Source organism: Agelaius tricolor, unplaced genomic scaffold, assembly GCF_023055355.1.
Source record: "Agelaius tricolor isolate 1412-34295 unplaced genomic scaffold, bAgeTri1.0.p SCAF_4, whole genome shotgun sequence".
Classification (NCBI taxonomy): Eukaryota; Metazoa; Chordata; class Aves; order Passeriformes; family Icteridae; genus Agelaius; species Agelaius tricolor.
The window spans coordinates 34,033,217-34,059,383 of NW_027269264.1; the positions used below are offsets into that span (position 1 = coordinate 34,033,217).

Here is a 26,167-nt window from a genome sequence, read left to right on the forward strand (position 1 = left end):
GCTATGTACACATATGGGTATCAAAGACAACAGGCCAAGACCACTCCTTACAGTATTCAGTAAAAGCTTAAAATTTTAAACTGTCCCCAAGCTGTGCATGACCAAGCTGCCAGTGTCTTGCTATACAGGTTTCACCAAAACAAAAAATACTAAGAATTACCCAAACTATTTGGTGAAAAATACTAGGTTTCTTTGCTTTTCTGACTTTTTCTTTAGTGGACTGGGCATTTGTCCTTGGACTTGGGAATAGCTAATCTGGTGAGAACCAGGAAGCCAAAGGCGAGGGTTAAGAAGCAGCTAGTCAGATCATCTCCCAGAGGGGAAAGGGCAAGAGGAAAATGTGCACTTCTCTCATTCCCTTCATCCTTAGAAAATCATGATAAACTTCAGTCAAGACAACCCTCAGACACTGAAGGAGCAAAATAATGTTATGGAGAAAAAGTTTTGAAATAACAGCATCTTTTGGATTTTGTTCACTGTTTCTCACACTGCCAGTTGAGACAAATTTATTTTCAATTCTAGAATGAGCTGTAAAACATTGACTTCAGTAAAAAGCATGTCTTCTTTCAATGTACCTTTTGTCATCTAGGAAGCAGTCTAGCTCTTTTTAGAAAAAACTCTCTTTTACCCAAATAAGGATACACAGACTTAGGCTTTGGACTGGTGAATCCAGCTAAAGACAGTGTAACAGTCACAGTTAAAAGCAGAGAACCTGTTTGCCTCTAATTGTTTCATGACCCTGCCATATGCAGGTGGAAAGCTAATTGCTCAAGTGAATCGAAGTTTTATGGGCAAGCTACCAACCATGGTAAATACATTAATACAAAAAAATACATGGTCAGCTAATTAGCAAATTAGGGAATGCAGAATTATCCATAGAGTAAAATAACTACCCCATCATCATACAAGCAGACAATTTATTCTACATTTTGGATTGTTATCAATTCCTTTTGAAAGAAGCAATTGATCAATCACTCGACCACAGCTAATTTCATATTGAGTAAACCAGGGTGTATTCTAGCACAGTCAACCCAGACGATTACCCTTCAGCTCCTGAAAGGAATGTATTAAAAGGTCTGTGCTCCACAACGTCTTCATCTTCGTCCTGGGCTTGTTCCCCAAATTTAAAAGTTTATAATCTCATGAAATACCAGAGAAGACACTTTGATACATTCCTGCAGACTCTGTGCTATGTAGCTGACAAGATGAAGTTCAATTCAGCTGTAAGCCACCAGACCTCCTCAAGGGGATGCCCAGCGGGTTTATCAATAATTAATCATTAAATATGCTTAGAGAAGACATTACCATTGGTGGACTTACTGGGTTTGTCTGTTCTGCCTCATGATAATATGTGTTGTCACCAAATTTCTGTATAAAACAGATTTCTGGAGAAAAAGCTCCTAGAAAAAAAAAAAAAAAAAACCAAAACAAGACAAAAAATCCTTAGTAATTATAATTTTGATTGTTTTAATTTCTGTGTAATTTTCCATGGTTCCATAACTTTTTACATAACTCAGTAACTGAGCTACATGCATCAAAACTTCTGATATGCAATGGATTTGACTGGCTACATAGTCTATCATACTAGATTTTGAATCTACATGAATGAAATAGAAATTAATAAAACAAGCCAGCAGTGGAAATTTATTTCACTTAGTGTTCCAGGACCACCCCTGATTTTTTATTGGAGATTACGTCTTATTATTTTTTAAACTAATAACTGCAATTTTGGTAACCTGCCTGATCCATATGACTAAAATATACTCCTAGATGGCATCATTTCTTTAATGACCATAGAAATGAAGATCTTCTCTCAAAAAAAGTTTAAAAAGAGAGAAACTCTTAAGTTTGGATCCTATGCTTGAAAACTAAGATGTTGTTACTGACACTAATAAAACACTAATCAAATTAATATTTATACTGTGTATCTCATCACCAAATTACTACTATACAAGTATGCACAAAACTGTGAATGATGAAATTCTAATTCAAACTTCCTAAATATAATATGATGCAGGCAGAATGCTAAAAATATCACAATCTATTACAGTTGCAGAGACATATCTCACCACTCAGCTGTCAGATAAATTCCCACTCCACAAACTGAACACATTCAAACAGACATGTCCCCTGTATGTTGAATGTTGCAAGGATTTAGTTCCAGTGGACAACTACAGGGAAGTTCAAAATGAGATGATTCTGCCCTCCTCACTTAAGATTATTAAGTGACTATAAAAGGTTCAGCATTAGGAAATCACAGCCATTAGAGTTTTGCAGATTTCAATGGGCTGAAGGTAAGATTTGAATTAACTCAGGGCACGTCGATAAAAAATTATGGCTTACTCAGATCTTCAAACTGGTAAAAAAGAGGAACACAACCAAATCTGGAAGAACACCATATGTCACTTAAAGTATTCCAAGTCTGAAATATCACTGAAATAAAACCTATAGGATGCAAGTCAAATGGAACATATAAAAATGTCAAGGAAGTAATATTAAACTATTATGTCACTAAAACATGCTTGCTCATGTAGCCTGCTCTACAGGAGTTATTATGGAATATTTTAAGATCTTAAATGAGTGTGCATTCATTCATGCTGAACGTATTTAATGATACACTAAACATAATGCACTGAAATATCCCTGCTCAAACTTTTTATGTTAAAGAGAAACTCATAGTTTTTATGTTAAAGAGAACGGATATACTAACAATATTACTGGGGTTTCAAAAATGCCATAAGCAGCTAGAGCTACATACAACTGTTATGCATATAGAATCCGTTTATTTTATTCTGCGCAAACACATACATAAAAAAGCATTCATGTAAATAAAAGCAATATCCCTATATATAGCTCTTCTCAAACCAGGGATTCTCAGCCACAGTGCACAGGAAGAATGAGAGAACTCAAGAGCAAACCTGATCAAATATTAAAAATACGCTGAAGAATCTTTTAAAATATGAGCTACAATTAGAATATAATCAAAGAGCACACAGTTCTAAATATGAACTTCATGCAATACCCAAGTTTAAACATGGACTCAAGCAAAATCCAAAGCAACAGTTTAAGGAAAAAAAACAACACAGACTGAAAAAAGAATCTGTCCTACCTTTATTGATATTTATCTCAGTTGTTAAAGCAATATCCTTGTTAAGAAAAGCCAACCTTTGCAAAATAAATAAAACAAAAGGTCGTTAGGGAGCTGCAAGCATTGCAGTCCTATAAACTCAAAGGGCATCTCAGAGCGCCCATCCCAGCCTCGGCCGTGGGGACACTTCAAGGAGAACTCTGACACAAAGAGTAAAAATAACCCCAAACTCAAGGCATGTAATGTGATTTTCTGCATAGAAAACCATAACTAGGGAGGCACCTCGCTGCTTTAAGTATTTCCAAGAACTACCGTGCCACAAAGCCATCATAAAGGTCTGCGTGTGGTTTCAAATCCTTGCCATATCTTAAAGGATACAAGAGATAATGCCATGAAAATTACATCAAGGCAAAGTTGCAAGGAAATAGAATTAACACAAACTGTATTTAATAGTGCTTATTTTCTCAGAGTTGTTTTCTGGGACATTTCACTTCTTCTGACTAAAATGTTAATAAAATTGTGGGTCCGGCGACATAAGCCCCGAGGCACAACAGGTGTGTGAGAATAGACGGAACTATTTGCAGAGCTAAGAAATGCTGGGTCCAGGAGCATATAAAACGGCCCTGAACAGAGCGGAGAAAACAAAAAATAAAAGAAAACAAACAAAAAAGAAGGGAAAGGGAAGGGGAAGGGGAAGGCGAAGGGGAAGGGGAAGGGACTCTCAGCTCGGGAGCGGCCCCCTCAGCTGCCGCCGCCCTCACACACGTAGGTGGTCAGGTGCCGCTCCCAGCCACACCGCATTACCACCTCCTCCTACGGAACTCCTCTTCCTCCACATCGCTCTCCGGCACAGAGCCCTCCACGACAGTCTCGTCGCTGTCCGTGTCGCTGTCGCCGCCGCTCCCGCGGCGCTCCATGGTGCGGCCGCTCCGCTCCGCCGGCGCCTCCTCGGGCAGCCGCCCTCCCCCCTCAACGGCGGCCGCCATCTTGTGGCCGAGCCTCGCTGCCCCTCGGGTGACACCGGGCTCGCAGCGCTCGCCAGAACCGCAGAGTCCCAGCACACACCGTGCTGTGTGTGATCAGATGGGACTCACTTCTCCGAGTGTGTGCGCATCTGACGTTGGCATCTCAAGAGTCAGAAACTGTCATTTGCCCAGAGAGTTACAGAGAGTGAAAAGGGGGTTGTGAAACAGTATCTTATCAGTGAAAAAGGCCAGACAGCCTCAAAAGAGCGTCCCTGAATGAAGGATAACTTGGGCTTTGACTGCATAGTCTGGGGTCTTAGAATCAGAGAATGTTAAGGGGTTGGAAGGGATCTTAAAATTATCTAGGCTCAATCCCCTCTGCCATGGGCAGGGACACCTCCCACTAGAACAGGTTGCTCAGGGCCTTGTCCAGCCAGGCTTTGAACACAGCCAGCGTTGGAGCACCCACAGTCACAGGAACTCTTCCTAATATTTAACCTAAATTCCCCTTCAGTCAATTTGTACCCATTGCTCCTTGTCCTATTACTACAGGTCCTGACAAAAAGTTCCTGTTGAGTTCTTGGCTACTGCTGTGCCTCTTGTTACCTGGCTGGCGCCGCAGGTGCGGTTTGTATGCAATGGATCGGTGCCAATTCACGGGCTCTTAAGTCTCGCAGTGAGAGATTTCGACCAGTAACTCACGAACCACCATCTCAAGAAACCCACCTACTTGAAAACTGTGAGCATGCAGAAACATTAGCATGAGAAACAAGAGAATCATTCAATCAATTCAAGGTAGAATACTAATTAATAAGAGAACTAAGTAACTTGTAACCAATGATCTGTGATTTATATGTTTGCTTATACATATATAGATATATAGATATTGCAAATTTTCAAGGATTGGTGTGCTTTATTTGTGGAAAACTTCACCTTGTACCCTGCACAGAATAAACAATGTCTCCTTTCTAAACTATGCTCTGCGTCTGTGTTTAGAGAGTCCCTAAATTGGCAACACTTCTCTGCCATTGTTAAGTAGCTTACTTCATTGCTACCAAGGAATGGTTCGTGTGCTCATGTGTGGGAACAAGTTTGAGATAACCAAATTATTAGTTGACAGTATTTTCAGCATTTGCAGTAGCACTCTTCAGTGGTCGTCTGCCAATTACAACAACGTTTTCCTCAGGCAGAGCCGCTCTGGCTCAGCTTTGCCTGCCATCTCCTGGGCAGGGGGGCAGCGCTGCCCCCGAGGCCACTCTAGCACACGGCCAGGCTGGAGGCAGGCCACCGCCAGAGCTGCAGATGCGAGAATTCAATGTCAGCACAGGTGGTGACACGGACTCCTAGAGACTATAGACCCCAAATCACCATAGTGACGCCTGCTCCCAGTGACCTTGGTAAATTAGAATTTTTAGTATTTGCCAAATCATATCTATGGAAAAAGTGAAAAACAGAGCAGAAATACTAAAGGACATCTTAAATGATATGTGAATTACATATAATTGTTGAAACTGTATGAATTGATGTTTTGCTTTGGCTTAGTCATATGCATATGCAGTTAAAGCAATTGGTGCACATATTAACATTATATTAAAGAGTTCAGAAATCTCATTGCTAATACTTTACACTTTTCAGCTAATGAAAGTGAGATACTGAAAAAAACACTTAAGAAACTATCAGGGGAGATGGATATGCAGCAGTAAATTATTAAGATTTAGGAACATCATATCGAAGACGAGAATGAAAAGTGTATTTACAGGTTAAAAGAGCTGGCACGATTTCATCACTCACAACAACTACTTTGGGTGGAGTTCTTCAGAAACCTTTTCATCAGCACTTCCTTTTTTGAGGTTCACATTAATGTTTCATGGCACAGTGCCATGTGAAGCTACTAGAAATATTTTCAAGTGAGGTGGCACATGTAAGACGCAGTCTGGGGAAAGCTGGGGCGCGGATCATGCACCGCAAAACCGCTGCAGGTATTTGTATTGCAGCTGAACATACTCAGCCCCAGGAACACGGAACGGCCCCTGCCACCCTGTAGTGCTGTTTTACAGCCCCATGACTCGGTGCCCAGGAGAACCACACAATCGCTAGAGATGGAAGGGACCTCGGGAGACCATCTAAAGACCACCTAGCACAGATTACACACGAATGCGTCCTGGTGGGTCTCTCAGAGCTTCCTATGCTTCGTGAACCAAAACCTGCACTTCCTCTCTGGCCGAAAGCCACAAATATAAATATATTACTTTGCCTTCCTCCCACCACTTCCCCAGGGAGTCAGGGGCACCGCTGCTTCCCAACAGCAGGAGCTAGGAACGTAAGGTGGGAACGAGGCTTTCCATGCCTCGGCAATGCGGTATCATCGGGCGGTATCGGAGGCGCGCAGGGGGCCCGGCCCCGGCCCTGGGCGGGCCCGGGAGGTGCCGGCAGCGCTCCCCAAGTCGCCCAATCAGAGGGCGCGGGGCGGGGAGCGCGGCGCCCCATTGGCGGGCGGCCGATGGCGCGATGGCGTGTTCGCCGCTCCTGATGGCGCGTGGGGCCGCGCGGCGCTCGCCGGACCGTTGCCGCGGCGATTCGGCGGGTGACGCGCGCGGGCGGGGCGTGCCGCGCGCTCGCCATTGGCCGCGCGATCGGGCGATGGCGGCGCCGGCGTGTCCTTGCGCGACGGGGCGGGGCGCGGCGCGGGGCCGGCGGGACGGAGCGGGGCCGGCGGCGCAGTCCGGGGCGCGGCGGGACCGAGCGGGGAGTGCGGCTGGAGCGCGGCGGTGAGCGGGGAGTGCGGGGCTGCGGGTGGGGGGGCCTGGGGCTGGCAACACGCGTCCGCCGTGCCGGGCGGGCGGGCGCCGGCTCCGGGCCCGAGTGCCTGTTCGGAAAGGCGGCGTCGCTATCGCCGCACGTAGGGAGTGGCGGCCGCTGCGCTTTACCGCCGCCCTGGGTGGTGTGCGGGGGATGCCCGTGTCGCTGTCCCGTTACCCTCCTGACGCCGTCGGGCTGCCCGCGTTTCGCTTCTTCGACAAAAAATGCCTCTCTGGCAGGGTGTCTGCGCTGTCGTGTGCGTTCCGGGTGAGCTGTGCACAGGTTTTCTGTCGGCTGTTATTGCCGCTTGGTTGCTGTAGGTACTGCTGAGTCAGATAGCAGGAGGTGGGAAATTATTGCTGATCGAATAGATGGTGTTGCAGAGGACTGCTTCAGAGCAGTTAGTGAGAGCTGTGTAACAAACCTTAAGAATTTAAGAGGCAAGTCGTACTGTTACGTGGGTGGTAATTGCTCTAAACGATTACATACAACCGGTCTAGTTTGCTTTTTACACTCTGGTTAATTTTTGAGGGAGTCACATTTGGGGTTTGTCCATATTTTGCATTCTGTTTTTATTCTCAAAATAGATTGCTTTATTTTTAGAAATTTTTAATTGAAAACAATAGCAAACAGGACTTATAAAGCATCCCTTTTGACCCAACATTTTGAAACTCAATAGAATTACACAGATGTTGAGTTTAGGTTTATATTTAATGTTATATCTTGCTAATTCCAAGCTACAAGTCAGTGTGTGTGCATAAATATTTTAAACAGAAATACCAGCTGATGTTATGCATTGAATTTTTTTACAACACTGTAGTGCAGAATCACTGTGTGAAATCATCAATATTTTCTAGAAGTGTCAACTGAATAGTAGAAAGCATCCTGCATTTTGGGCAGGTTAAATATACACAAAAACTTTAAAGAATCCTTTTACGTTAGGACTTAGTATCACTTAGTTAACCCCAAGATGAGTGATGAGGCATCCTGTATTTCAGGATAGCAGCAGTTACTAATGCAAGTAAGATAGTATGGATCATTATTTTAATAAATGAATTATTGCATTCCGCCATACACAATTAATTATGTGAAGCCATTTTACTTTTACTGTTTTTGTTTAGAAGTAGGAAAACAATTTCTCAATAAAAGATTCTGAAATATTTTGGTTTTTGATTGTCAGATAATCATTCTAAAATGAAACAGGTGAAATAGGTGTATTAGCAGTATTACTAGGTTCAGGACTGGTAGAACACTATAAAGTCATGTAGTAACTGCTAGTTATGATTTTCCTGAAATAGAGTGGTATTCAAAATTATTTGTGTTTTCAGAGGATGTTCTGATGCCTTTTCTATTTTTTGTGTTGTTTCAAAATCTTCAGCACAGGTATTCTTCTGGCTGGGTTTTATTTTAGTTTTCCTAATTAAAATGTACCTTCCATTGTGCTGAGGAAAAATTATAATACCAGTGTGAAACAGCTTTGCAAGAATTGCATAAATTTTCAGAACAGAATGAAGTGTATATGATGTAGAGAAAAAGAAGGAATAATATCGACTTTAAAAGGAGGGGGTTAGTTTTTTATTTTATATTTTTAAAAAAACATTCAGTTAGGAAATGAAATAATTTGTTCTTAAGGAAGGCAGTCTTCACAATTATTTTCCAAGTTTGGCTCCACGAGCCACAAACATCCTGTCACACCTTCACTGTGGAAGAATAAAGAAAAATAAATAATTGCTGTTGGTGCTCATGTGATTCAGATTGGTATTGGTAGGAAACCAAGATGATTCTGGTATCTTCAGGAGCACTTAGCCAGATAGATTTGCCTATTATTTTCTCCATTGAATGTCGGCTTCATTTTTGATGTCCAAGCAAATAAGTAATACCAAAAGTCCTGTGGATGGATTGTTGCATTTAGGACAGCACAAATGGATTTTTTTATCTTCTTTGAGGTGGTGGTATGTAGAGCCCTCAGGCCTCCATGGAAATCTTGCAGTACTAGATTGGTACATGTAAATTGCAGATTGTCCCTGTTAGCCAGGCTATTAAGCATTTTTTAAACTTTACAGTACACTTGTATAAGCTGTTGTTTTTGTGCAGTGTGGAAAGGAAAGTCCAGTTACTAATGTATGTGAGAATGTTATGGCATTTTATTTCTGTGCCATAAAAGATAAGTAAAGATCTTTGGCAGACTTGCATAAAGAAACAATGCAAAGCAGATAGACCAGGATGTGGTCTGAAGGACGTGTTGAACATTCATATTGTTAGTTATGTGAAGGACAGCTGTGAAAATTTCTGGTAAATGTTTGTTATCTGTTGGAAGCAGAGGGATGATGAAATGCACCAGTAACCAGGGAATAGTAAAGAGTAGAAGAGAACTGCCACAATACTGTTATGTGAGGACTTGCATGCTTTAGACAAAGAAGGAATATTTTTGAATTGTAATTAATTTGTATCACAGAATAATATTGAACAGAAAGTAGAGAAGACACAGTCAGAAACATAACATTGCAATTCCTGCTGTTGAGTATTACCAGTAATGGCTAATTGATAATTTTTATAGCTCATCCATATTTTTGACGGGATGAATGAGTGCAGAGAAACAACAGAATTTGGTGAGTGCTTACATAGAAGGTAAAAACAAGGATTTTGAGTCAAAGCAGTATCAAAATTGTATGATAGGAAGATTTTGAAAGATCTCATGAGAGTAGTGAGACCTTACTGTTAGAATTACAGAATCTTCTGATGTGGAGGGACCCACAAAAGTCATTGAGTTCAGCTGTTGAATGAATGCCCTTTATTGAGATTGAACCTTCAACCTTGGCTTTACTAGCACCATACTCTAATGGATGACCTAATCCCAGTGGCAAAGACCATGAAGAAACTAGGAAGATGGGTAGTACAACAAAAAAGGTTGAGAAGACAGGAGCAGATCACATTGTATTTTAGAGTATTAGAAATAGATGTGTTTTACAAGGATGATTGAAGGAAAGGTAAAGATTAGTTTCTTTACTCTTCTCTGCCTTAAGTGGTTTTGCTTTTATTTCCTGAAGGATGTCTTGCAGGAAAGTGTAGAGCTGTGTCTTTATTCACTGAATCTTGTACTTATATGAAGTATTCCTTTGCTGCAGGTTTGCAAAGTATAGAGAAACAGGCTTGAAAATGCTGTCCAGACTCTTCCGAATGCATGGCCTTTTTGTAGCCTCTCATCCATGGGAAGTCATTGTGGGAACAGTGACTCTCACTATCTGCATGATGTCTATGAAGATGTTCACTGGGAATGATAAGATCTGTGGCTGGAATTATGAGTGCCCCAAACTTGAAGAAGTAAGGGTTTAAAATAATGTATTTGGTGTAAGGATTTAAAATAATTTTCTTTGGTGTTTATCAGTCCCTCCAGGGTTTTCTATAGAATATGATCAAGCTGTGATGTATTAGGAGTAAAGTAGCTGTGGAGAATCTTCTTCATGGCCTTCTTTTCTTATTTTGGATATCAAAGCTGTATGCAAACAGTGATGCAATGACCAAGCATTTTAGTTTTTTAGTATTTTTAGGTTTTAAGGCAAGACTAACAGTGATATTTATTTTATTCTGGAACTTAACTTTTAATGCAGCTTTACAATGAACTTAACATTTCACAATGGACTTCCCATAGTGTAAAAGCTAACTAAATTCCTTTGTATTTCATACAGGATGTTCTGAGCAGTGACATCATCATCCTGACAATCACTCGCTGCATAGCAATTCTTTATATATATTTCCAGTTTCAGAACCTAAGGCAGCTTGGATCAAAATACATTTTAGGTATTGTATCTGATTTTTGTATTTGCTATATGTGTTTTAATTGTGGGGGACGTTGTTTACCTAAATTGGTAACAAATACTAACCTTTTAATCCTTATGTTCACAACAGCATTATTTTAATTATTTTCTGGATAGCATAAAAAAGCTTTTGCATGTGTCAAAGTACTATTTTTTTTTTTTTAGTGAAAGGTTATGTAGGATTATATAAATACTGAAAATGTCATTCTTGAAATAACTGTTTATTATGTGAAATACTTAAAATTGTAGAGCTGTTTAAGCCAGTTTTAATTTTACTTAAGATTATGGCTTTTATTTTGAGTCTTACTTTGAATGCATTACAAATTTTAGGTTTTAATATCTATAAAAATAGCATCTCCTTCAGTTTGCGTCTCAACTGCTGTTAATGCACTGAGACGGGAATTATCATTCATTGTTGTGATTCATCTAAAAGTGGGGGAATTCTGGTTTTTTTTCTTTTCCTTTTCTTCTTCCTATATATAACCAAAAAAATTCCTATTCTCTTGTTTTTTTAAGGTATCGCTGGCCTTTTCACAATCTTCTCAAGTTTTGTTTTTAGTACAGTGGTAATTCACTTCTTGGATAAAGAACTGACAGGTTTAAAGTAAGTAATGAATTGTTATTCTGGATTTCATGCTTATGTTTTTTTTTTCCTGTACCATAAACCTTGACTTTTAACATATGCCTCTTTCTTTTTCAGTGAAGCTTTACCATTCTTCCTGCTTCTGATTGATTTGTCAAGAGCAAGTGCATTAGCCAAATTTGCACTCAGTTCCAACTCACAGGTCAGGGGAGTTATTTTTGAGGATTTTTTGGTAGTTTGGTGCTTTGCTTTAGGATTTTTGTTTGTTTATCTTGCAATGGTGGTTTTTAATTTAATGTTCAGAATAGAACATTGTCCTATGGCAGGTGATTAGAACCCAGGTGAGCTTGAAGGTCCCTTTCAAGACAAGCAATTGCTCATACAATTTATAATTGTATGAGCAATCCAAGTGGAGAGACACACAGGCAAATAATGTCTTGGGGATACATAAATAACAAAAGGATCAAATTCTATTCAGATTCTCTGTTCTCTTGTCTTCAAGCCAGATCAGTGTTCAAGCGAATAGTAATACGGTAAAACTAGTGTGCACAGCCATGGGCATTGTTAATTGTATGTATGAGCATGACTTCATTAAATTGGAACTTTAAACCAGCAATGCTTACAGCTCTTCCAAGGAGGCTAAAGTTCCTAGACAAAGTCTTCCTTAAAATGGTTACTGATAGTAAAATAGTTAATTTCTAGGACTCAGGAACAGTATCTAAAAGACACATCCAATGTTACACTGTTACTATGAAAAGAAGCATATTTTTCGGCCAAATGTTAGCAAAACAAATGTAGCATATGTGCAGACAAGAACATCCAATACATTTAACCCAACACATTAGGAGAGATTGACAGGACATCTTGCTTGTCGTACCTGGTAATGTTTGTTTCCTAATAGTCCAAATTCTGAACTAAAAGTATATTAACTGGGATTACTTTGTGCTTACAAAATACTGTACACAGCATTTGCACATACTAATTGTGGCAAAACGTTGTGTTATATTTTAATTTGGTGTATATTACAATGTACAGTTTCTATATATGCAATATAATGTGTTCTTTATTATTTATGATTACTGCAGGTACAGAATTTTTTACTATTTTTTAAGAGAATATTTTACAAATAGGTTTCTTCTACAGTTTTTTTCCCCCCTGCTGCCCTAAAAATACCATCACCAGGAAAACAGTAGCAAACTCTCTAGAGTTTATCATGCCTGCTTTCACAAGGAAATCCTTTTCTCCCCAGCAGAAAGCTTTAGTGCCTTTTGTGACCTCTTTTCCATCAGCTGAGTCTACAGAGTTAAATATAAAATAATAAAGTAATAGTAGTTGAAGTACAGATATGTGATTGTAAGAAATCCATGACACAAATTCCTTCAATTTCATGTCTTCAGGTTTAGAAGTGGTGTTCTTTTGAATTTACTGTAACTAGTGTCTCTCCCCATCAGTGCTGTAGAAGCTTAGAATACTGATGAGGCAAAGGTAGAAAATTAAATGATTTTGTGTCAATAGACTGTGAAAGTATAATAACTTATATATAAAGTGTAATAATAGAGGAAATAGATTATCTGTATGCTTTCTCATAACAGTTCATTTTGAATAAATGTTTTAGAAGGCCTTACCACCATAATACTACTCTGTTTACTAGTCATGTTATGTATAACTTAATTAGGTTTTTGTCTTCATGTTAATGGACAGAAATCTTTCTTTCTAGGATGAAGTAAGAGAAAATATTTCACGTGGAATGGCAATATTAGGCCCTACGTTTACCCTGGATGCACTTGTGGAGTGTCTTGTAATTGGTGTTGGTACCATGTCAGGTGAGCCATACAGTGTAAGGGTCTAAATATTTCCAGTTTAAAAAAACCTTTTGAGAGACATTAGGGTATGGAGAGTTTCAAATAATAGGTGTTAGCCATGAGAGTGGAGCAACTTAATCTATTTATTTATCTATCTCCTAATTAGCTTATTTTACTGGTTACTGTAAATATGAATAATATATACATGCTGAACCAAAGTTTGAAATACTAGTAATGGCTTTCCTTGAGCATTGTGTTGTAGGAATGAACATCTGTGCAGCTGCTTTGATAAGATTTGGTTTGGGTTTTTTCCAACTACACTGCTCTTCAAATGACTTTGGTCCTTTCAGGGTATTGTGTATTAATAAGCTGTTTTCTTCTTTATATCTTGGGGATAAAAACTCATTTTGGTGCTGTATATAGTTTTTTAAAACAAACTTATCCTGTTAGCTCTTTCATCCTTACTAAGGCAGTTATGTACTGCATGTACAGCATGCATAGCATGGCTTTTTCTGGATACTTGTGAAGAAGTAGGTGGGGTGTATACTATTACTTCTTGCCTGAACATCCCATGTTTGAAAAGGGAGTTCAGTACATAATGTTGGCTAATTTTTTTTGCTCAAATAAGTAAGGAGTTTCAAGCCTTCATGATGAAGTTTAAAATCTTGGTGAACTTCATTTGTATTCATTTAGAATTACACCTTAAAATACTTTTCTGTCAATACATAAATACATATTGTTCTTAGAATAAGCCAATGCACAATGAGTAGGCCTTAAGATGCTTGTTTTTAATTAATCTCAATAGTTTCTTCTGTAATCGGCAATGTCAGTTTAATGATTTCTTTCTTAGTCCAGCAGCAGTTCTTCAGCTATAGCTAATTGCATATTCAAATGTAAAAACTGTCTTTTTATTTAGGTGTACGACAGCTTGAAATTATGTGCTGCTTTGGCTGTATGTCTGTTCTTGCCAACTACTTTGTCTTCATGACCTTCTTTCCAGCTTGTGTGTCCTTGGTATTAGAGGTAAGACCAGCTTCAAGACAACCTCAAGTTTAGTATTCAGCCCTGTGCTTCTGTAGGCTATATTTTTCATCGTGGAGTTACATGCCAGCATGTTCATCTCCCTTTCAAAGTAAACTGGTGACAGCAATGTGTAAATATCACTGTAAATGAGTCACACTCAGTAGTAGTTGTGATCTAAAGCAAACTGAACAGATGATACTGTCTGTCCAGGGTTTTTCACAATTGAAAGTCTAATTATAGACTCTTGGTAATTTGTCAATAATCAAATAAAAATGTAATGTGGGATCTTATTTGTTGGTTTTTCTAATAGGTACTATTTGACTTATTTTTGTTATTTTATTGCAGCTTTCAAGAGAGAGTCGTGAAGGGCGCCCTATATGGCAGCTTAGTCATTTTGCTCGTGTTCTGGAAGAAGAAGAGAATAAACCAAATCCTGTGACACAGAGGGTCAAAATGATTATGGTTTGTGGCTCTTTTGCACCTGTAGTTATGCAATCAGTGAGGTGTCCTGGTGCAAAAATCAAGCTTTTGTTTCCTGTAGACTTGTATTCTGAAGCCCATTAGTTGAACTTAGTAGTAGTTTTTAATTAACTTACCCTATATCTACACCTGTCATTTTCCTGCCTATGGCATTTCTGTGCCAAGCACTCAGGGCTCTTTCATGTGCACTCCCTCTTACCCCTGCAGTACCCTCAGCTTCCTTTGCTTATTTCTTGAGTGAGAGAAAAAATGTGGGTGGGACACATCCAAAGCTACTATACAGCAGTGTCACAGTAGGCCAAAAAGGGTGTTAATTAGAGGTGTGGAAAATCAGCTTTTGGGTTTTAGAAGCATGGGAAGCATGGGGGGGAAAAAAACAGCAAAAAAACCCAAACAAAAAGAGGGCAATATTTACTCTTACTAGGTTAGATACCAAGTTACATTTGAAAAATTAATACTTGTTTTGTGTTTTTGATACAGTCACTGGGTTTGGTTCTTGTTCACGCCCACAGTCGTTGGATAGCAGAACCAGCTGCTCAAAACAGTACTGTTGAAAATTCAGTGGGATTGGATGAGAATGCACCAAAGAGAATTGAACCTAATGTTTCACTGTGGCAGTTCTACCTTTCTCGGTGGGTGGCTTCACAGAAGTGTGATTGTGCTGTATTTCTACTGCTGCCAAGCTAGAAGCTTGTCCTAGATCACAAGACTTGCAGACTTTCAGGTCTCACCACTGTAAGACGTCTTGGAACCAGAGGTGACCTTTCAGAAGAAATGTCAATATTATACCATTTGTCCAAACCCTTGAAGTAGTGAAGAACATGATCAAGAGCTAGCTCTCCTGTATGCATCAAAACATTGTCTTTTCCCACTAGCATCTTTCACAGCATACTGGGAAATAATTTTAAGACTGCAATAGAGTAATTACTTACATAGAGTTTCTGACCATTCACACCTAAGTGCAAAAGGTGCAAAACCCATTTTATATTATGGGTTTTCCTTCAGCTCAATTCAAGTTAGTGTCATCTGTCATTTCATGTTATTTCTGAGAAGTCAGAACTTTCTGGTATAGGCATGGGGTATTTGTCCCTTCTTAGCAGTTCATCATAGTAGTATTAATTGGTAGAGGATGATAAATGAAACTTTGTCTTGTCATTGAGGGATGGGTGTCAAATCAATTTGATGTAGTTATCAGTGAATCTTTTACAGTTATTTTTCCTACTGAGGCTGCTTTTTAGCCAGATTTATGTAACTCTTTAATGACATCCGAAGATTTTCGTGTTGATAGTAGTATGAAGAATGATTTTTCCACCCTAGCCTAGAATACTTCAACATCCTGGTAGAAAATATCTCCTGACTGGAATTTCTGTAACTATGTGAGGATGGAATTCTTACCCTTTCTGAAGCAAAAAAATGTCAGAATGCTGTTATAAGCAACAAATTGTATGTACTCTATATTTATTTTTTGATCATTTTTAGAATGGCCAGTATGGATATTGAGCAAGTAATCACGCTTGGATTAGCCCTTCTTCTTGCTGTCAAATATATTTTCTTTGAGCAAGCTGAGACTGAATCTACCCTCTCACTGAAGAATCCCATAACCTCTCCTGTGATGGTACAGAAAAAGGTCTCTGAAAATTGTTGCAGGAAGCAGACTGGACTTCTGAAAAACAATCAGAAATCTAACACAGGAGAAGAAGCTTTCATACCCAAAGATGAAAGTGGTAGGTAATTTTTATAGTTCTAAAGTCTGGACCCATTAATGAGTGTTAGGAACAAATTGTGCAATCTTTGGTAGCATATTATATTTGGTATCAAAACTTCAGGATTTTGTTAACCGGAGTTCATTTTATTATCTTTGTGCAGCTGAAGTCATAAAACCTGTATTAGCAGAGTCAACCAAAGCTACATTTGTGGTTGGCAATTCCAGCCCTGTGGAAACTTCTTCATATCCAAGTGGAAAAGAGGAAGAGATTGAGTTACCTAAAGAACCACGTTCTATTGAGGAATGTGTTCGTATACTTGGAAATGCACAGGTATGGAAAAATAACTATTTTATTTAACCCCTACTGCAACATCTGATTTAAGAATTGTTAGAGTTCTTTTCCCAGCTTTTAAATTATCCCATTGGTTGTAATATCATTCTTCAGGAAATTAAATGGCTTTAATAACATGGGGGACTGTGGAGGTCACAGCTAAAACAAAACTCTTTAATGAGTTACTTCTCAAGTCAGTTGAGAAGGATGGGAGGAGGGATCAGCTTCATCATCATTGATAACATTCCAAGTCTTTGGAGCTTCAGGATGTACACGTACGAGTGGGTGTCTGATCATGAAAGTTTTTGATCATATGTTGGCCTGCTGTAAAACCTGATGTTGGCAGTTGACCCCTTTAGCAAAGTGAAGTTGTTACTCTTTTTCTTTTAGAAACATTTAAAAAGATTTTCACCAGGAGAGTCTCTGTTTTCTCTCTCCACCCTTTGTTTTCAGGAAGGAGCAAAATTTCTTACTGATGCTGAAGTTATCAGCTTAGTTAATGCTAAGCATATTCCTGCATACAAACTGGAAACCCTGATGGAAACCCAGGAGCGAGGTGTATCCATTCGCAGACAGATGTTATCTAAAAAACTTCCCGAACCTTCATCTTTGCAGTATCTTCCTTATAGGAATTATAATTATTCTTTGGTAAGTATGAAGTAGACAAGCAGAACTCACTGTATAACTATTTTCCAGACACATGAAGAAGAAAAACATGAACCTGTTGGAACGAGTCCAGAGGAAGCCACTAAGTTGATTATCTCACCTGTGAGGACAGGCTAATAGAGTTGGGATTTTTCATCCTGGAAGTGGAAGCTTTGGGAAAACCTTAAAGCACTTTCCAGTATCTGAAGGGGGCTTACAAAAGAGCGGAAGAGGGACTTTGCACAAGGATGTGTAATGAAAGGACAAGGGGGAACAACCTTAAGCTGAAGAAGGGCAGATTTAGATGTTAGGAAGAAATTCTTCACTCTGAGTGTGGTGAGACACTGGAACAGGTTGCCCAGAGAAGGTGTGGATGGTCCAAATGTGGCAGTGTTCAAGGCCAGGCTAGATGGGGTTCTGAGCAACCTGGTCTAGTGAAAGGTGTCCCTGTTTTTGCAGGGGCATTGAAACTAGATGGTCTTTATGGTCCCTTCCAATTCAAACAAGTCTGTGGTTCTATGAAATAAATCCATAGTCATGTATATAAGTTAACAATAAGCATGGTCAAAACTGATGTAGAAGGAAAAAACTAAAAGGCAGACATGAGGTACCAACTTTAATTGCTCTTAATATTTTTAAACCTAGGGTGGTGCATGAGTTTTGTAAGTTATCCAAAAAATATTTCCTATCGAAGTGTGCAGCTCACCTATCTAAGAAATGTGGAGTTCTTCTAATACTGAGCCACAGTTCAACTGAATGATAATACTACCTTGAGCACAAGTTATAATTGAATTTTTTTTTTTAATTAATTTTAAAACTTTAAGGTTATTTAGGTAACACTTAGTACTATACAGGATTCAATGTATGTTGCCTAGTGTTGAATAACGTTAGCTGTTGATAGTTGTAGCTGTTAACTTTTTGAGGTGGCAATGAGTTGCTTTATGGGTAAATTTGTGGGTGTTTTACAAAGATGTCTTGGTGTAGTCATAGGCATTGTATGCAACATGCTGTACTGTACCACTGGAATGTAAACTAAGTGATTGTTTTGTATGGTTTCTGTAAGGTGATGGGAGCTTGCTGTGAAAACGTGATTGGATATATGCCTATTCCTGTAGGCGTAGCAGGACCACTTGTTTTGGATAACAAAGAATTTCAGGTTCCAATGGCAACAACAGAAGGGTGTCTTGTAGCAAGCACAAACAGAGGATGTAGAGCAATATGTGTAAGTACTGTGTGACTTTAAAAGCTTAGAAATTCCTGTATTACAAAACACATAAATATAATGCATAAAAATATGCATTCTATAAACCTAAACATATTCAGGTTTATATAATGCATATTTTTGATTTCTTGAAAACTAAAATTTCAGTAATCTTACTTTATCCCCCTTCTGCTTTGGTTTTTAGCTTGGTGGAGGAGCAAGTAGCCGCATTCTGGCAGATGGGATGACTCGAGGACCTGTTGTAAGGTTGCCCACTGCTTGCCAGGCTGCAGAGGTGAAAGTCTGGCTTGAAAGCCCTGAAGGTTTTAAAATAATGAAGGAAGCTTTTGACAGCACAAGTAGGTTAGTATGATGGCTGTTCCAGCTTCATTTCCAGACATAAGAACTCTGTGGATGGTAGAAAGATCTCAGTTGTTTTTTTTGGAGTACTGCAATAGAGGACATTACATCTCTCTTTTGGCTGTCCCAATGCTGTATCTAAGAGGACAGAAGTCAGTCTGGCTGTGTGCCAAGGCTAGCAATAAACATTTTTCACTGATAATGGTAAACTACTGTATGTTAGCAACAAATAGATCTACACTGCATAATAATTAATAGAATATTAATTTTTCTAAGCTTTTTTAAAAGATCCTATAAACTTACTTTGATTTTTACTAGGCAAAGTAACTGTAACTGTAATTACTATGCAGAAAAAATCCTCAAAGTTTGGTTGTAAGCCTCTCACATGATATTAATAATATTAATTAATCTGAGAAAATGCAAGGTAAACTAATGCTAGAACTGAAATGCTAAAAAATGTAAAACAGTGGTAAGAATAAGTCTAGTTCAAGCCCTAAAGTTTTCCCTAGGGCTTATGATGATCTTCTTGCTTTAGGAAGATTCAGAGAGAGATTTTCTTACCTGTTGTGTTTCTTAACAAGCATCAGCCAAAGATACATCTGTATTTTGGCCAGTATCAGCTCATGCTGCTTTTTAAATGCAGTACTTTCTGCCTTTTGAGTGACTTGTGCAGCTTGCGCTGTTGAAGATAGCATGTTTTCTTGCCTTGCTGTAAAACTTACATCAGAATTTCCAAAGGCCTGATTATTACTTTAGATCTGGTAGTGAGATGTTTTAAGGAATACAAGTGAATAAAATTTATGTTAGCAGTTCAGGATATTTTATTTCTTGAAGTTCAGGGATAGAAAACATAAAAAGGCAGTGAATACTTTAACAATGAATATTTTTGTTGTACTTATTCAAGAAAGCACCATCCCTGGAAGGGTTCAAGAAATGACTGGACATAGCACTTGGTGCTGTGGTCCTGTTGAAATGATGATTGTCTGTCAAAGACTGTACTTGTTGGTTTTACAGCTCTTTTCCAAATGATTCATAAAGGAATCTATTATTCTGTATTTAGCAGTGCAATTTGCAAAGATTTACTGCCATTTTGCCACTTAAAGCTAATATTCCCATGAGGATTCTAAGTAATAGTTACATTTTCTTGCAGGTTTGCCCGCCTCCAAAAACTTCTCATCAGTTTGGCTGGTCGTAACCTTTATATCCGTTTTCAGTCTGCAACAGGGGATGCAATGGGAATGAATATGATTTCAAAAGTAAGGATCAGTCCCCTTAAGTATTTCTAAAAAATGGGTGTTCTTTTTTAAAAATAGCCTAATAAACTGTGACATCTGGAGGACAAAGACAAGACACAGTGGTCTTTGCACAAAATAATAAAAATGTTTGTTTTTGTCAAGTGTAGACAAAACTAGGAAGAGAATGATGAAAGAAAAAAGTAATTTTTTATTTTATATTTTTATAATTATTTAAAGACAGTATTTTTGGTAATAGGAGAAGCTAAAATGGTTGCACTTTTGCTTTAAGCCAAAGATTTTATCCAGCAGTAATGACTCTGTTACTGTGTTTATCATTTCCTAGTTAATAAAGAATTAGGAGTGGCAGCAGAGAGGTGTTCTCTAGTTTTGCTTGTTTGTTTTTATGCAAACATGGGGAAGAACTTGAGATGTGATCCTTAGATTGCATATCTAGATCATTAGATTGCTTATCTAGATCCTTAGATTGCAAAATGAATAATGTTAGACTTAAACTTCATTTAGAATAGGCAGTCAGAACTTAAAAAAGGGGATCTGATCATAGACAAGTTCTAATATCGCAGATTTTCTAGTCTTGATTTCCTGGTGTAAAGAAGCTCTTTCCAATACATCCAAAATTGATTCATTCTATGCCTGTAATATTTAACCTAGTTCCTGTTGTATCTTCAGTATGGTACCCATATGTCCATGTACCTAGAAAGGATCCAGGGAGTCTGTATGTACTGGGAAAAATCAGTTATTCCCCAATATAATTCCCAAAGTGATTAGAAAAAAGATAGTCGTAATTGTTTGTGGTTTTTCCCCTTCTATTTCTGGTTTCTTCATTATATTTTTTGTATTTTTCTATTTTTCTTCCACTGGTAACTGATTATCTGATTAGAATACTGTTCCGCTGTCCTTGAATAGCTTGTTTTACACCCATAATGATAAAGCTAGCCTCTTAACTGTTTCTCTCTAACAGGGTACTGAAAAAGCACTGGTGAGGCTGAACGAAGAGTTTCCTGACCTTCAAGTTATAGCTATCAGTGGTAACTACTGTACAGACAAAAAACCTGCTGCTATAAACTGGATAGAAGGAAGAGGAAAGTCTGTTGTCTGTGAAGCAGTCATTCCAGCTAAGGTTGTTAGAGAAGTAAGTGTCTGCTCTCTTGTTTATAAAAATACATACGTTTTACAAAACTGATGCTTATTTTACATCGTAAATATGAACTGGAAGTTGTTTTCCAGGTAAGGATAGTTCTTAAATGTCTTTTCAGGTACTTCTGTCGGATAAGCCATTTCTCTGAGTCAGTAGATACTTCCTTTTTCATTGTGGCTAGTGTGAAATAGTGTGTATGTGTTTAATGATACATATCTAGTTAAAGGCATTGGGATTTTCATGGTTAACCTCTTAAAATTATGCCACATTTTGACAGATGTTTACATGCAGTGTTTTGTGTGTCATTAAACCCAGTCTTTTAACCCTTTCACTCGTATTTTGTCTCACCTGCACCTGGCTTTCTCTTCAGTATTTATATGCTTCCTACTACAATGGAAACAGATAATCTGGTGGTTTACTTACTCCAAAGCTGTCTTGGCATCTCGCATGACCAAGGGTATTGCTTTATAAGCAATGCCAGTTGTATCCTCTGGCCAGCTTGTCCTCTATTACAACAGCGTCTTAGGTTCTCTTCCACCTGAGTTCAGAAGATGGCTTTTGTGTCAGATAAAATCCATTGCCTGTTACCTGGTTGTCAGCACGGGCCATGGGAGACAATATCCAAGGAAGAATTTACTACATTGTAACACTTGTTTAAGATCTTATAAGTGGATGATTGCACACTGGATAGGGTTTTTTTTTTTCCGCTTGCTTTCCCCTAGTGATTTGTCCAGTCTCTTCTGGGACACTGTATAAACTTCTAGAACTAGGATTCTGGGCAATATTCCACAGTCCAGTTTCACCTTGTGTGAGAACTACTTTTGTGTCGATTCCATTTGATGATGCCCCAGTTTTGTACTGGGAAAGATGTTTAAGACTTTTTATCTTCACTCAGCTGTTCAAGATGTTATAGCTCTGACTCAGCCTGTCCACCTTCCCAGCTATTCTCATTTTCAGACTAAAATGTACTAGTTTCTCTATCAGCAATGAGTAAACATACTTTCAGTATGTCTTTGAACATGCTTACCTCTGTATCTTTTACAGTTCTACCATGTCTAAAATTCTGGGTACAGAGTTCGACACAGGATTTTAACAGTTTGGATTTGCAGAATGGATTTATTGACATTGATATAATTCATGTCTTCTGGGGTAGTTTACTGTTTTTCAAATTGTTGTCACTAGCAATATCTATTGTAACCTCAGGATTTCATTTCAGGGTAGTAAAGGGGAGGTAGTCCTTTCATAATGGGCATTGATAATTTTTAGGTAAACTTGGGAAGGTTTTCCTCAAACCCCAGCCCTGTATGTCACCACATTTACTTACATTAAACTCGTAATACATAAATATTATGTTTTTGTCAGTGCTGCAGACTTGGTGCAGATGTCTGTCAATACTGTTCCTGCTGTGCAGGAATATCTTAAATTTTGCTCAACAACAGTATCTCTTTTGACCATCTTTGATCATTTTTATATTAAATTCAGTATAAATCTCTTACTTAAAAGTTTCAAAATCCAGTCACTAAAAATAAATATGCCACTTAATTTTATATTACTGTTCATAGTATTTTTTTACCTATGTAGAATAGTGGTTTGTGTTGGAACTTTTCAGTTTGGCTCCATATTTGTATGCAAAACAAATTTGGGAAGAGTTTAGCATCTGGAACAAATTGACAGGAATGTTACAATCATGTAAAGGTAAATCAATGGGATATTTCTGCCAAGATGATTTTACTTGTTCCATTCTGAATATAAAGGAGACTTTGAAATGGAGTACCCTACTGTGAACTTTTCTCAAAGGCCTGTGAAAGTCCAAGCCCTTTGTTTGGACTTTTCCATTGTTACTTGGACATCCTATATTTGAAAATCTCCTTTGGAACAAAAATAAAAGGTATCAAGGACAATGATTGATTCAAATTCCATACAGAAGCAAACAAGGGGTGAGGGCCATGAATAACCATAAATAGAGTATATCTACTCCTGCCTGAGGAAAAGGGTAGTAAAAGTGTATCTATCACTTTGTGCAGGTGTTGAAAACAACTACGGAAGATCTAGTTGAAGTTAACATAAACAAAAATTTGGTGGGTTCTGCCATGGCTGGTAGCATAGGTGGCTACAACGCACATGCAGCAAACATTGTGACAGCGATCTACATTGCCTGTGGTCAGGTAGGTTTGTTATTCACCAGTTCACATTTTCTTTAGTTCAGTAATTCTTAATCAAACACTGAATGTAAGTGTCTGATTGTTGTTTCTCCTCCTTGATCTGAAGGATGCTGCGCAGAATGTGGGCAGCTCCAACTGCATCACTTTGATGGAGAGAACTGGTTCCACCAATGAAGACCTGTACATCAGCTGCACAATGCCTTCGATAGAAATAGGGACTGTTGGTGGAGGCACCAACCTGCTCCCACAGCAGGCCTGTTTGCAGGTATAGTTCTCAAAGTTGAAAGCAACTTATCTTCTCAAATAAAAGGTTGCTTTCATGTGGTGTGCAAGCAATATTGCGGGAATGGGGCTGCTTGAAACTTGGTGTATTTTATATGAAAATGTTAGAAATGTCTAATGAACTGTTTTCATATATCCAGTTTCTAAAGCTTAAGACATTTACTAATGTCTTAATAATATTAAAGAGACTCATTGGGTATAATTTAGAAATACTACCAAATATATTATAAATTGACTTAGATTTCATAGCATAATACTGCCTTGTATTTTTTTACAGATGTTAGGGGTTCAAGGTGCAAGCCAAGATAACCCTGGTGAAAATGCCCGTCAGCTTGCTAAAATTGTTTGTGCTACAGTGATGGCAGGGGAATTGTCACTTATGGCTGCTCTTGCAGCAGGGCATCTAGTCAAAAGCCACATGATCCACAACAGGTAAAAAATGGAAAAATCTGTGTATTTATCTGCTGTTTTGATCTTCTTACAAGTACATGAGAGTTGATAATGATTATGTGAATAATTGCAACACATTGTTAAAATGTTACACTGCTTCTATCTAATGTAGTTATCTTGCTGTTTTATTAGGTCAAAGATAAATCTACAGGATCTTCAAGGAACCTGCACTAAAAAGGCAGCTTGAATACTAAAATGGGTTTGAAATGAAGAATTGTTTTAGGAACTGACCAGGTGCACAAGGAAAAAAAACCAAAATCTATGAAGTTTAGAATAAAGATTGCCTTCAACTCAATGATGTCTGTGTAAGAGAAACTAAGAGATCAAGACTTGAGACTAGCTATGCTTGACCTTCTTCAGTGGTTAGAAACTGTGAAAAGAAGTCCTGTCAGATGTCTTGAACATGGCTTTCAAATTCTTACTCTTACACATCATTTTCTGAAGAGTCAGTCTTATGTTTTCACAGGTTGAGATTATTTTGCCTAATAAGGTCCTGGTAACTACTAAACTGAAAAGTAATGTAATGTACTTTGTACGTTTAAAGTAACAAAACAAAAGAAAAAAAAAGTTGGTGTAAACTTGGATTGAATGCACTGGTCCTTGCCATCTTTATTTTCTGGTTAAGCAAGCATGTTTTTTAAAGTGATGGCAAGCCTAATCACCTTCTATGAACTCCCAATTTTAATTTGTTCACATATAAAACAGTTCTTAGGCTATCAGACAGTTTAATTGAATGATATTAGTTTAATAGAAATCTCTGCCTATATATAGTACTTAATTTGCTGCTGCTTCAGCTAAGCAGTGTTCAGTGTTTAACTCCACAATTTAGGTTATTTTTAGGTTATTCCTTTATGTAAAACTTGTGATCTTTTATATTCTAACTGTTAAATATAATCTGTACTGAAGTAGGGAAGAACAGCGTCTTCAACTGTTCTGGTACTTTGTAGAAAAAATTAAATGGTAAGTTCAAAACAGTTATGTGTGAGACAGGTATTTAAGCAAATGTAGTTTCTCAAACATTTGATAGGAGTGCATTCAAACAAGAGTCAAGAACAGATGTTCAAGAACAGATGTTTACACTTACTTAACAAGAAGTCTCTTTAGGAACATACATACACATTGTGTACCTTATGTTGGGGATTTTTATAAGGTGTTTAACGCTTATTCTCCAAGAATAGGTGTTTATCCACCATTTCAGCTGAAATAAAACTAAGCCAGAAAACCACACTGTTCTTATAAAAAAAAAGGAGGGGATTTTTTTCTTTTAATTTCCTTTTGAACTTTCTTTTTGAGGTGGGGAATATTTATTTTAAGAATAAATCTTAGCTTTTTTGTCAATGAAAAGTACTAATTAAGGGGATTCATTGAAATGACATGTTAATGTAAGAAGCAGTTTTTGTAATAAAATACTGTACTTGGACCAGTGAAGCAGTCTCAGGTGTTCTTACTGTAATAAAGAAAACCCAGGTTTATTCTGGTTTGATTCACCTTTGGGAATACTGCTAAATGCATAGCCCTGCCTAGTTAATCACAGGAGGAAAATTACTAATATGCTTGATGATTTTTTTTTTTGGTTGGTGTTGGCTTTTCTTGTTTGACTTTTTGTGGGGGGAATCAGTGGATTGGGCTGGGTTTCCTGCAGCATCATTCCTAAAGGGGTGACTAGTAGAGGTGCTCTTCTACCGTGCAGATTTGATATACATCATGGTGGGTTGCTTTGTAGTACATTTACGCATTAATATCCATTGTAATGAGCTCATAAATGTAATGTGCAAGCATGAAGACATACTACATGCTAGACATGTTATGATGGCATGTAAATAGCCAATACCATGAATGTTTATCTTCCTGCAGTATTGTTGCTAATTGCTATTTTTATTTAAGGAAATTTGGAATTACTTTGTTTCTATGTTCATTCAATGATTTTATTTAACACTGGTCTGGCAATAAATGGTGGTTCAGTGTTCATTTTGGTGGATTTAACTGATACTCTGTCTGGCAGAATTAACTTTTTGTATTATTACTAAACTGAGTACATTTTGGTACAGAACTACTTTTTCAGTTTCAGTAAAACCACGGAAAACA

General features: G+C 38.1%; 2 protein-coding genes across 3 annotated transcripts in view; one reads left to right on the top strand and one right to left on the bottom strand.

The window, feature by feature from the left end:
• The window catches only part of ANKRD31 (ankyrin repeat domain 31), a 64,906-nt gene extending 60,744 nt beyond the window's left edge, over nt 1-4,162 (bottom strand). The window contains exons 1-3 of the mRNA XM_071425222.1: nt 3,896-4,162; nt 3,110-3,165; nt 1,321-1,400 (exon numbers count right to left, since the gene is read on the bottom strand). Of these exons, the coding sequence (XP_071281323.1) occupies nt 1,321-1,400; nt 3,110-3,165; nt 3,896-4,074 (315 nt within the window). The 5' untranslated portion in view covers nt 4,075-4,162. The remainder of the gene's footprint in view (nt 1-1,320; nt 1,401-3,109; nt 3,166-3,895) is intronic.
• A 2,508-nt stretch (nt 4,163-6,670) lies between these two features.
• Nucleotides 6,671-26,167, top strand: HMGCR (3-hydroxy-3-methylglutaryl-CoA reductase). 2 transcript variants are annotated; one of them, XM_071425199.1, is made up of 20 exons: nt 6,671-6,821; nt 9,978-10,173; nt 10,539-10,650; nt 11,184-11,271; nt 11,368-11,452; nt 12,968-13,073; nt 13,969-14,075; nt 14,421-14,537; nt 15,036-15,187; nt 16,035-16,279; nt 16,422-16,591; nt 17,045-17,239; nt 18,300-18,458; nt 18,643-18,800; nt 19,948-20,053; nt 21,012-21,182; nt 23,213-23,353; nt 23,457-23,615; nt 23,910-24,064; nt 24,215-26,167. In XM_071425199.1, the coding sequence occupies exons 1-20, from the start codon at nt 6,694-6,696 to the stop codon at nt 24,267-24,269; spliced, it is 2,805 nt and encodes a 934-aa protein (XP_071281300.1). In that variant the 5' UTR covers nt 6,671-6,693; the 3' UTR covers nt 24,270-26,167. The 2 variants fall into 2 exon arrangements, with proteins under 2 accessions (XP_071281300.1, XP_071281301.1); XM_071425200.1 differs by lacking the exon at nt 6,671-6,821 and adding an exon at nt 6,985-7,119.

Coding starts and splice junctions, on each gene's coding strand:
- HMGCR (XM_071425199.1), top strand. CDS start 6,694: ATGGCGGCGCCGGCGTGTCCTTGCGCGACGGGGCGGGGCGCGGCGCGG. Junction 11,272..11,367: donor AAAGAACTGACAGGTTTAAA/GTAAGTAATGAA, acceptor TTTCTTTTTCAG/TGAAGCTTTACCATTCTTCC. Junction 14,538..15,035: donor AGAGGGTCAAAATGATTATG/GTTTGTGGCTCT, acceptor TTTTTGATACAG/TCACTGGGTTTGGTTCTTGT.